General features: G+C 39.9%; 1 protein-coding gene across 1 annotated transcript in view; it reads left to right on the top strand.

Moving 5' to 3' along the window:
• FHIP2A (FHF complex subunit HOOK interacting protein 2A) overlaps window positions 1–4,055 on the top strand; it is a 38,659-nt gene extending 34,604 nt beyond the window's left edge. Inside the window, exons 16-17 of the mRNA XM_048505617.1 lie at window positions 21–124; window positions 211–4,055. Of these exons, the coding sequence (XP_048361574.1) occupies window positions 21–124; window positions 211–316 (210 nt within the window). The 3' untranslated portion in view covers window positions 317–4,055. The remainder of the gene's footprint in view (window positions 1–20; window positions 125–210) is intronic.
• Window positions 4,056–12,830: the final 8,775 nt, after the last annotated feature.

Below are 12,830 nucleotides of genomic sequence, written 5' to 3'. Positions count from 1 at the left end.
GTCTTGTATACTGTGTGCAGGTTGTTGGGGATCTCATGGTAAGAATCCAGCGCATACCTGACTTCACACCCAAACTTTTGTTGGTCAGGAAGCGTCTCCTTGGCTTAGAACCTGAAGGGCCTATGTAAGTAAACTACCAGTCTCATACAAACAGTTTCTGAGGGAATGTTGTATGTAGCTTTTGATTGATTCTGTCTCTTCTTTCTCCAGTGTTGACCACATGACGTTATTAGAAGGTGTCATTGTGTTAGAAGAGTTTTGTAAAGAGCTGGCTGCAATTGCATTTGTGAAATACCATGCTTCATCAACGCCATAGGTATCTATTCTAAATGTCCAACTGTCCAACTAGAAGGTCATCTTGTATTTCTATCAGCAAAGACTGAAAATTATCCCCAAGCAAGAAAAGGAGGGACAAAAAGAAAAGAAAATCAAACCCCAAAGTATTGGCATATGTTTAGAAGATTTGTATGGAGCACATTCCAATTATACTGTTGGTTTCCTAATTCATTGGCATGACTACATAGGAATGAAAAATGGACATCTTATCCCACAGTACAATCAAAGAGATGTATTGGTGGAACAGAATGCTTTCAATGAGAATACATCAGGACTTTCAGTTAAAGATTTCTTTTATTTTGATGTACCTCTAGGGGTTTTTATATACTTTAGAGCTCATAGGCTTTTTTAACAAATTGCCTGGTAGCTGAAGTGTGTTTTATCCCTTTAAATGAAAACCAGCAAGTGATTAAATCCTTCTAAAGTATTTAAAGCAAAGCAGCAACAACAACTTTTTTGCTGATCATTTTATGTTGTCTGAATCTTATATCCTTTGTATTGTTTCACTTTATCACAGAAGTATCATTACAGTAGACTGTAACAGATGACCACAAGTATGCTTAAGTGTTGCTTTTCCTTGAATCCTTATTTGTTTTACTTTGTTATGCTGCATAACTTAATTTGCCTTCTCTTTTGTATTGTAGGTCTAGTCTGTATTATCCAAATGTCTGTTTACATAAATGCTAGTAATACAGGAAAATCTGACAAGTTTTTGTTAAAAGTTCTTCTAAGAATAATTGGTTGAAAAGTATTTGTGCCTTGATGATTGGCAGTATCAATGTTCTGTGGTTTTCAAATATTTTATTGCTTATCTAATAAGAATGGTTGTAGCATCCGGGCCAAGCAACGTCTGACATTGTATATGAAGCCAAATTCTTCATCAGCTGTTGCATGCTTTGGTTTGTGAATTTGTGATATTACTCATTGATGCCAGCTGCAAACTTCAAACTAGTATACTGTCTTCCCTAAGATGAACTGAGAAACATAGGAATAGAAGCCATGTGTGAAGAGACTACATGGCTCCTTTAAATGGAGGGGCATGGTCATGACTGACTGTACCATTTTAGTTTACAGAGCTGCTGGGGCATTTCAACCAGCTGTTGCACACTATTGGTAAGGCGGTGAGGGAGACTCGATGAGTTCTTTGGTCTGTATCCAGCTTTTGGAATCTTCGCTTTCTCTGTAGGAAAGGGTGGAAGTAACCATAGTCAGATAAGATAACATGTACTCCTGTTCACCAGTTTGCCCCTACTGACAGAATACCACGGGAGTGATAAAGCAGGATTTAATTCTGAAGCAATTTATTTGGTTATCCAATTCCTAGGTATTTTTGAATAACATAAAAATTCTTCTTAATAATCACTTCATATTTGCTGCCCGCTTAAGATCTTATTGGGATCAGCTTACGTGAGTTCAATGATGTCCCTCGTTCTGCTGTATCCTGTAACAAAGCTGAAAACAAAACCCTGGATGATTTCCACCACTGCTGTGCTCCAGTGCTGTTCAAGAGCATGCAACTGGTGCAATCTACTCATGAAGGCAGTGTTGGAAAGCGGCATAATTTGGACTAAAATGAACTATAGGCCCTTTTCCTTGCACCATTAAACCCTAATCGGCCCCCATGGGTGGGACACATTCAAGCAGAATTAATATATATATACATTTTGTCAAAACAACTTTTAAAAACTATGCTGGTCTCTTGGCAAAATAGTATGTGAGCAGATACCTGAAAATGAAACATGTATTTAAGTTCTGGTCAAAGTTCCTGAGTTCCATGTTATAGGATAAATATTTCAGCTCTGTCTTCATTGTTCGTGGCGGATTGTAGGCTAAAATCTATAATCAGATTATTGTGGGGAAGTTACACTGAAGATGATTAGACTTACACATACAGTCCCCCTTAATAAGTGGACAGTAGCCTTAATTTTTAAAGTAGTACTACTTTCACTCTTTAAATAAAAGTTAATGTTTAAAATGTCCCCATGCCCTTATGGTAGGTGTAAATTGGGAAGAATTTAACAGTTTAGAAGTGTATGAAGATTGTTCTTTAAACAATCTCTGTAAGATTATAGCCCTAATCCAGTGCTCAGTTATATTACTATTCCAACAATGTTAGATTCAGATTTTCAGTTTTTCCTTGTCATATATATAGTGAGTAACTGTAACATGAAAGTTCACTTTGCTTTTATCTGAGCCTGTCTTTACAGGTTATGCATATTAACAGAGAGAGGAAAATTGACTTTTAATATACTTGTGCTCGCAATATGTTCAGCGAGTCACTATAAGTCCCAGTGGTTCATGTCAAGAGACCAGCAATTTCCAATAACTTTTTAAGAAGGGAACTTGTTTGTCAAAATGTGTGTCACAAAGCCAGGAAGGGCTTTAACTCTTGCTTGTGGTGTGAGAGTTGTTTTTATGATCCTGTAAATTAAAGCAACAACCTTTTATTTTTGTAAAAATGGTTGAATTCTCCTACAAGAATGAAACTAGTTTGACTTCTATATCTTTCTTTTTTCATGCACTTTTATTTTAAAGGCTAGCTGAGTCTTTGTTTGCTATGCATGTTGTGACCACTCTCATTCTGGCTAGTGAACGTGTTTCTGGGTGTGTGTGGACACGTGTGTGATTATTTATTACTGAACAGTGAACACTGGAGAACACGCAACCAACTCTCCAGAAATATTGAGGAATCATCATTTGTCAAGATGTTAATGGTAACTACTGGCTACTCAGTGCTATCAAATCTACATCTAATAGTTTTTATGTATGGGAATGGATGGGAAAAGCTGGAATTGTTTGGTTTTTGGAACACGGATCCAGTTTTTATTTTTACCCTGATGCACACGTGTAAATAAAGACACTTTTTCATCTTGCCACCAACTATTGTATATATTTGATATAGATTCTGTTATTGGAAACTTTATAATAAGTATCATGCCGCATCTAATAGAATGGCCATTTCTCCTTTCTCTGTTTTTCTTATGATTATAGTCATCTACCTACCACTCTGATCTTCCGTGTAGCAATCTGATATTATAGTATTTGTTGGTGCAATATGGGAGCTGTGATACAAGGCACAGCTTCAGCCTAGTTGTATATCACCTGTTTACATGTGTATATTTGTTTACTAAGGGACTGAAATCCTGCTTGCAACGTGATCAGTGCAAAGATTGTAGCACTAAGTTCTACAGAACAGAGTAATCATGGCATTCCTTTGCAAATGAATAACAGTGGCTCACCATGAACTGTCAAATGCTGCAGATCTTTCTATGATGAAACAGTTCCTTATTTAACTTGGGAAGAGCACTTGCAAAGTACAGCATGAAAGTTACAGACACTGTTACTCTCTTCTGAATAAGAAATTAAGATCTGCACCTTTCAACAAACATACCTGTACAACTGTGATTAATCATCCATGTGCCCTGTTGTCTAGTGCTACAAAGTATCTCTTACATATACTCTTGGTTTCCCTCCTCTTTTGTTGTTTATATTAAACAGAAAATGTTACTAAACTTTTTCTGTTGAACTTTCTGTAGTTCACATGCTAATAACTTTTGCCAAAGTGTAATTGACCCATGGGGAACAGTCAGAACAACAATGTTACAGTAAGAACAGTAATAACTTGTATGGAGAAGAGGGCCAGCAAATTCAATTGTGGTTTAAAAGCATGCATGAAGGATTAAAAGGAATATTCTAAAAAATAAATTATATAACTTAAACAAAATGTCCTTTTATCTTTGTATAAAGATCAGAATCTAGGACCAAAGGAGCAGGATTTTACATTAGTGCTGGTTTCAATCCTTGGTATTCAAGATCAATGTGCAGTTAGGGTTGCCAACTACCCAGAGGGGAAAAAATGCCCTGTCTTTTTAATAGAGCATTAATACATTATTTACCTCCATGTCATGAAAAGCTGCACTTGCCCACACAATAAGCCTCTATTAAAGGGACAGAATATTTTCTCCAGGTCTGTTGGCAATATTAACCCCTTTCCCCTGCTTTTGGTGCTGGTCTCCACCAGTCTTGTTCCTTTCCTCTCATACTGAGCTCATTGAGCTCACGTACTGGAGCAAAGTGGTAGACTTAGTATGGGCAATTCAGATTTGACCACTTTCAGTAGGGTGAGTTTAAAGGTACTGAGACAAATTCATTCTAATGGATCTGGAGCGGAACTCCTAGTTCATATTACCAGTGTGGTGTGGTTAAGAGCAGATGGATTCTAATCCAGAGAACTGAGTGGCCAAGGCTTATCTGGTGAACCAGATGTGTTTCCTCACTCCTACATTCCTGCTGGGTGACCTTGGGCCAGTGACGAAGGGAGGGGAAACTGCACCAGGGACATGTGCCCACCCCACCCACCCCACACACATGACTGCAATGGTGGTACCCGGGTCAGCTGCCCCAGATGTCCCCATTGCAGCTCTGTCTTGGGCTAGTCACAGTTCTTCAGAACTCTCTATCCCCTCACAAAGTTGTTGTGGGGAGAGGGAGGGAAAGGAGCTTGTAAGCCACATTGCATCTCCTTGCAATGGAGAAAGGTGGGATATAAATCCAAACTAATACTCCTCTCCTCCTCTTCTCCATTACCTCTGAACTCTATCCCAGTCAGGCCTTGGGAAGAGAGCTGGGCCATGCTTTCAGTTTTCCAAGGCTGAGTTTGGTTCTTAGAATGAGTGCAATGCACTACTCCAGAATATGTATGGCCCTGCAGGGGCCACACTTTACAAAATTGGTTGAAGGTATTTTTCTGCACAAGTGGCAGATAAATAGTTTTCTCCAAATCCAAAGCCTTTATTGGCATTATAAATTACAGAGTTAGCAAAAAGGGGCATTTATAAATAGTTTTCTCATTTATATATCTGATCCCTGGACCTGCAAGTTCTAACGGAAAACCTATCCAGAACTGAATATTTTTGTAGCTATTATATCAGACTTAATGTGTAATTCATAATAGCTTTGTTGTCATTAAACTGTTTTCTGGAGAGCTGTGTTATACCAGGCTATATAGAAATTAGCCAGGACATAATATTTTGACAGTAGCTACCATTTCATCATACATACCTCATCTATCCAATTTTTTTACCATCAAGTCACAGCTAACCTATAGCAACCCCATAGGGTTTTCAAGGCAAGAACTATTCAGAGGTGGTTTGCCATTGCCTACTTCTGTGACATGACCCTCATATCTCCCATCCAAATACGTGTTAGGGTCCAGGCTGTGAGAGTGTGACTGGCCCAAGGTCACCTAGCAAGTTTCCATGGCACGAATGGGGATTCAGACCTGGGTTTCCCAGATCCTAGTCTGACATCTTAACCTCCTGCACATCTAATTCTTAATCCACTTCCGTTGGTAATGACTTTACGGGAAGTGAGAAAATGTATTGTTCTCTATACGGATTTCTTTTAGGATCTGTACTCTTTCATGGTGGCAATTACTTGAGTAGTTCCAAGGCAATCTTGAAAACCCAGCAATTGCATATGGAGATTAAAGGAGAGGTTTCATGCTGAAGATTTTGAGAAATATAGGAGACTCAAGACAAAGGATTATTTAAGTACACCCAAGATACAGCATGGAGCATGGGAATTTTCTTTTTTCTGTCAGTAGCACCCTGCATGGAACAACAAACTAGAATTATATTAGATTAGTAAAAACTTGAGCATTGGCTCCCTGCAGAAAACTGATACTCACATGAAATAGGGTCTTTGTGATTGGTCACACATTAGCCAGCCCCCGAAAGCACTAGTGACACTTCTGACTGCAAAGATCAGTAGATATAGGGCAAAAAGAGCAAGTATGGGTAATATTGGGAATTCAGCAATGCTGATTAAAGCTGCTTGATCTGACAAATGCTGCAGTCTGCCACAGAAATTCTAACAACAGACTGACGACTATCTGATTTGGTGATGTTTGACAGTTACCTTTGAGTACGGGGCTGATAAAAAGAGGGTTGCAATTAACAGAAGGATTTTCTTTTTGCATTCAGATGGATTGGGGGAGGGTGGGAAGCACATTACATTTCCAACTCTGGGTTAGGAATTGATTTGCTGCTTTCTTTAAAGAAAAAAATCCACAATAAAGAACTATAAAAGAAATTGGAAGGCAAGCAGCAAGCAAATGCCAGCTCTGAGTGCAGGGGGGAGGGGAAGAAGGAGCAGTGTATGGATTCTCTAAGTGACAAGCACAAATACCACTGTGACCTCTGCACAGATAAATGGTCACTGCTATCTCTGAGCTGGTCTATATTGTCTGTATTTCTTTCCAAGGAAATTATCTGTGTGGTTTGGAAGACTACTGTACTAGGGTTGGAATAGTTTATAATACATGATAATTCGATAATTTGTTCTGCAAGTAGTTGTTAATTAAACATTACTGATTTCAGTGTGGGGAAAGGACAGGAATAGCTTCCTGCGCTGGCAGTTGTCTCTAGCACCACTATCGCTCACTTTTCCCTCAAAATCATATGTCTCACATGTTTTTAAGGAGATTCAGTGAGACAGAAGGACCAACCTATATTGGTGGGCAAGGGAGCTATACTCTTTCCCCCCCGAAAGTTGTCAATAGAATTATATATTCATCCACCAGATGCTGGTCCTGCTTTGTTCTAGAATGCTCCGCTTGAGTCCTAATGCCTCGAGGACAGAAGTGGGTAGGCACTAGGACCCATTCTAGAAAAATACTGAATAACAATCCACACAGAAATGCAAAAAATATTAAAAATTAAATTTCAAATTGACACAAAACTTAGGCTGTTAGGTATTTTTCCAGAAAACCACCACCACCTCCTCCTCCTACTACTACTACTACTACAACTACTACTACTACTACTACTACTACTACTACTACTACTACTATTGCATTTGTATACCACATTGTATACAATATTTGTATTGTAATTTGTATTACATTAGTATACATTTGTATACTAGAACTAAAAAAGAAGGTGAAGAAATCCATCAAGTCCAAGATGTTCAAGAGCAGGAAGGTGTGAGGCCCTTCCAGGGGAGGAGCAGGAGGAGCCCAAAACACCCGTCCCAGTACTCCTTCGCCCCTGACTCCAAAACCACAAGACATTGACTTTAGCTCCTTTTCCACCACCCTACAAGCTCCCTTGTGGTGGTTCTGAGAGGAGGATGATTTTCACCTATGTTTTTGGGGGGTTGCTTTTAAAAACTGCTTTTAAATAACAGTCTCTCTCCTCCCCTCCATCAAATCAGGGTGCGCGACATGGTTCCAATCCCTTCATCTAGTGGTGGGATTCAAATAATTTAACAACTAGTTCCAGTGGTGGGATTCAAATAATTTAACAACTAGTTGTTTACAAGCACCTTTTTAACAACCGGTTTTGCCGAAGTGGTGCAAACCTGCTGAATCCCACCACTGCCTTCATCTGAGCTTGATGCTCCACTCCTGATACTTCCCAGAATTTAACAAGACCAGAGGAAAGAGAAGCAACTTCCTCCTCCTAGAAAGTAGTACCTAACAATGGGTAAAGAAACAAAAAAGGATGAGAAAGGGGGAGGCAGAAAGAATCTGGAAGTGTGTGTGTGTGTGTGTGTGTGTGTGTGTGTGTGTGTGTGTGTGTGTGTGTGTGTGTGTGTGTGTGTGTGTGTGTGTGTGTGTGTGTGTGAGAGAGAGAGAGAGAGAGAGAGAGAGAGAGAGAGAGAGAGAGAGAGAGATGGGAGAGAGGCAGGCAGAGAGCAAAAGCAAATATCAAACATTGGCCAAGGAAGGAAGGTAGAACAACAGGAGGGGTTGCCCCTATCAGCGGGCACCCTTGACCCATCAATAGTTTTCTAGAGCTCCTTGTATTTTCCCATTCAGTGGGCTTTACTGCTAGTATAATATATTTTTCGACTTGTGTATCATGCAAAAGTGATACAAGAGGAAAACAGGTTTTGCATTCCATTAAACAATCTTGACAAAAGCCCCTCTATGAAACAGAACAGGAGTGGATGCATTTCATAGCAAAAGTCTAACATGCATAACTCATTTCTGCTCCCTACCTAAAACCAAGATCCTGAACTGGGTCATCTTGCATCTCAGATGCCTGGGGAGAAAGGTGGCCGTGTAAGTATCCTATTATATAAAAGGCAAGGTGTATTGGCTCTTTTTAAAGAGCTATGCAGATACATGAGCTGAGGGAGTAAGTCACTTGCAGACCTGAGCAGATGTTTAAAAAGTGAGTGGTTAGCACAGTTTTTTAGTTGAGACTCACCAGCCACAAGGAAATAGCACCAGCAGGAGGGAAAGGAGGCAGGCGGCAGCCCCAGCAGAAGCACTGATAGTGGATGGGGACAGCCTTAAAGCAGTGGGGCAGCAGGCACTCCTTGGAAAACAACAGCCAATTTTGCTTGCATTTTCCTGCCTGCCTGCCTCCCCCAACGTGGAGATAGACTGGGGGGCAGCAATGCCAAAGAGAAGAAACTGCAACCAATGCCTGTGCATGCTGGGGGAAAGGAGAGCCAAAGAGAAAGAGGAGGGATTGGGGCTCACTAAGCGGGCCCCACAAGCACTGCCATTTTTTTGAGCCCATTGTATTTTTTCCTACGATGGTCTTTATTGCTAGTAAATAAATAAGTAAATAAATAAAAAGGTTCTTGGATTTGTAGCTTGTTCATTGTTTAGTGCAGAATATCACCCATTTGATCTTTTCAACAATTGCAACAGTCAAATCAGGCTATAAAATCTAGCAATATTCGTTTTTCAGAATTTTCTGTTCACATTTTTTGGTTTGCCCATTTGTAGGAGTTTGTCCAATTACCCTTTATTCGTTACAGCAATTGTTACACCAGCTGCCTCCCCATAAGCTTCCTGTAGCTTGTTGATCAGGGCCCTGTGTTCGGCAGGATATCAACCTGTTGCAGAAGCAACCATGTCCGCAAAATCCTTTTTTTCTGGGACAAGTAGTTCCTTCCATCTGTTAGTTGGCTCCCAACTAGAAGATTTCAATGTAGTGACCTTTCCCCAAAGATATATTTTATGGGAATTATTTCTGCAAGGTTCAAGCTGTCCTTACATGTGTTTCAGCCAGAGACAGTTCATGTAAGAGATTACATGCTTTGAGGCTGTTAACTTGATTAGTTACTTATTAATAAAACCGTTCTGATTATGCATTTGCATATGAAACATTTGACAGCTGAGAGGAACAGAAGAGCGTCCAAACACTCAGAATCATTTGGTGGGCATAAGTGACAAATAATATGCCAAGATTTAATGGACTCAAAATGCCATTCCCTATGGAGACACAGGTTTGCATATTTATTGAACCACCCTGCTACTGGTAAGTTTGGCTTATGCTCGTTGTAGTTGCAGCTATCAGTAAAACAATATTCTGACATTGCAAAAGGCAAAGCAGTATAATTACAAATCCCCACTCATGCAAAATGACTGTGAACTCTATGCAACAGATGAAGCAAGGTCTGACCTCAAGAAATCTTATGCTGAAGGACAACTTAGTTCATCTTTAAGGTGCCGCAAAACTTCTGTTTGTCAGGTAATAAGAGAGTTTCCTCAAACCAATTAAGAAAAAGCTCTGCCTTGAAGGTTTGTGCAACCTGTATTTTTTCAGAGTAACTTATCCAGCCAAGATTATGAGCAAGTTCTCTCCTGCCATATCTCATTGGAGCTCCACTCCTGATATTTTTTCTTAAGTGGAACCTGCTTTGCTTCTGAAGTACAAAACTATGGCTCATTGTGCTGGTTTTCTGGGTCAGGACTTGACATCTCAGGGGGAAAGGGCTTCTTTTGTCACTCAAGTGGCTGATCAGTGTTGTGACTAATTATGTAACTGGGGGCAGTGGTGTGCTTATTTGCATAAAGGCTTAAAGGACTAATTTTCAAGTAAATGTGCACAGAATTATCTTATAATCTTATATTCTTAACTATATTTACATTGAAGTTATTCCCATCAAACTATGTAGGATTACCTGCCAATTTCCATTTAAGATTGGAGTGTAACTGTTCTCCAGAAGGGTGCATGACTCAAGGTGGGGCTGGGCTCCCATTGGATGAGAACCATTACACTGACTCCTGCTGCTTCTGAGGTGAGCTGAGTGACTTTCCATGCACTGGCTGCCCCCACGCTGAGCCAGGTGGCTTCCTTGACCTCACCCCGTTCCCAGGCTGGGTCAAGGCCCCCTGGACCTCACCTGCAGAGGCTGGCATGAGGGGAACTCACAGAGGTGGCATTCTCCCTGAAGGAAAACACAACTCATGGTGCCGTCATCAGTAGGGAATGCCCAGAGCTGGGACAGCATGACTGTATGAGTGCCAACCCAATCAACGGCAGGTTAAGTGGGAAAAGGATTGATCATGAAGGAGACTGGGGCAGCTAGTGTAGAGGGGAAAGCTGGCAGCATATAAAAGCCTGGTTCTGGAGGCAGGCCTGGGAGGAAACAAAAACTGGCTATCCCTGAATGTGGAGAGGCTGTAACCAGTCCCCCTTCCCTCTCATTCTGAGGTTTGTGGGAACGTTCCTCAGTGGGGAAAAGGGGGGGGGGTATTCAAGATGGCGGAATGCCAAGTGACCACCCTGAAGCAGACTGTGCCTCACAGTATACTTTATGAAACTACTTTAAAAAGGCCATTCCTTGCCTCATTCTGGCTTCTTTTGAATCCTAAAACAAGAGCTGTTCACTATGTTCTCCTTGCATCTCTAGATCAAAGAAACTGGTTTCGGTTCTGGAGACATTGCCATCTTCATTAGTTGCATAAATAGTCCCATGTTATCTTGTAGACCAACACAGTTTATTCCAGTTTAAGATGTTATGAATGAGACACATCTTTTAACATCTGAGAAAGCTCACCAAAGGTTTGTATTTGTCATGTTCAGGTGACCCTGGACTTCCACCATAACATGGTCACTGAATGCAAATGCAACATAAGTTTTATTTCATCTGTAGTGAATGACAGAGGCCACCTCTGTGGAATCACTCTTTATTTACCAAGAGAAGGAAACTGGAAGTTACTGTAATCAATAAACTGAGCTTTTATTTGTAAGGGAAAATGGCAACTACTGTACACAAATTGCATTCAGAGTTTTTTAGTTCAATCTAATGCCAAGTTGCCCTCAGCTACCATTTCATAACTAGGGGCATTCTGACTATGAAATACAACACTATCCAATATATGTTATTAGGCAAGAGTGTAACCCATCACGCTTATTAAACATGAATGAACTAATCAGACCAATTCAAAGGCTGTGCATGAGCATCTCATTAATGTTTCATTAAGGACCACTGAGAGAGATAAAATAGGTTGCATTAGATTTAGGAATAAAGGATGTTCTTTGGTTCAGAAGCACAGTAACTTATAGACCTTCCAGAAAACCGGCTGGCTTAGAGACAACACCAGGAATACCATCAATTGCATTTGGTTGCTGCTTGCACATCTCTAACAGTGCAATCCTGTGTGGAATCAATCCAGTTGAAGCCCACTGAAATCAATGGTCTGAGTTTTATGTTGTTCTTGAAACTGTTTTATGCTTCCTTTAACATTTTTTAGCATGTTGTAACTGCTTGTTGTTTTTATATTGATAATTTATTATTTTAATTGTAGGGTGACTCAAGCAGGACTCTGAAGAGAAGAATAGAAATCGCCTAAATAAACGCATTTCCTCAATAAATGGGCTCAGATGGAAGTAACTTCACATAGGATTGCACTGTAAATCTTGTAACTTAGCTTTCTCAGACATTTCAAATCCATTACAACTAATGCTTTTACATATAGTATTAAAGTAGTAATCCTCAGGACTCTCCAGTGTTCAACCCAGAAACTTAATTCTGAGTGCTAGGATGCTGCACTAAAGCAGACAACTTGCATAATTCCTATATTTTGTTTTAGTGCAAATTTTACTGAAAGTTCTGTAAAGCATATAACAAAACTACCTATAAAGTTTCTGCTGGCCAAACACTGGTTCTTGTAAGTCCTTCATTCGGAGTTGGCACATATGAGATCTCACTGGTTCTTGAATATTTTAGTGTACTGCCATAAATCTGTTGTGTGGCTTGAACCTTGATTACTGGCAACAATCTATGCACCAAACAATGCAAGAGAACAAATTTATGATTTTTTTGTCCCCCAATCCACACTAGATTTTTAAGAAGAGGTAATGATCTCTGGTGACATGAATTGGGTAAAGGACCCAAAAATGACAGATTCAACTCCCCCCCCCCCAATATGTTTATTTATATGAAAATGCTGCAGTTAGAAGATGAATGGTGGATGAAAAATCTAAATATTAGAGATTATATAACTTTTTCTGAGACATAAAACCTACTCAAGGATAGACATGTGCTGGAGATCTGTCATTTTCTTTGTTGTCTTTGTACCAATTATTAGTACAATACATTTAGAAAATTCAGTTGCCTTCCAAAGAACTGTAATTATAAATACCTTTCAGCTGGAACAAGTACTTATTCAACCTTCTGTTAGGAGACAATTCAAAGGGCTTGTAAATACATTTATTTGCTTCCCCTGCTTCTAATTACCGAGC

Source organism: Sphaerodactylus townsendi, linkage group LG08 (genome assembly GCF_021028975.2).
Source record: "Sphaerodactylus townsendi isolate TG3544 linkage group LG08, MPM_Stown_v2.3, whole genome shotgun sequence".
Classification (NCBI taxonomy): Eukaryota; Metazoa; Chordata; class Lepidosauria; order Squamata; family Sphaerodactylidae; genus Sphaerodactylus; species Sphaerodactylus townsendi.
Note: the sequence above shows the minus strand (reverse complement) of the source record. Positions and strands in the feature narration are given on the sequence as shown.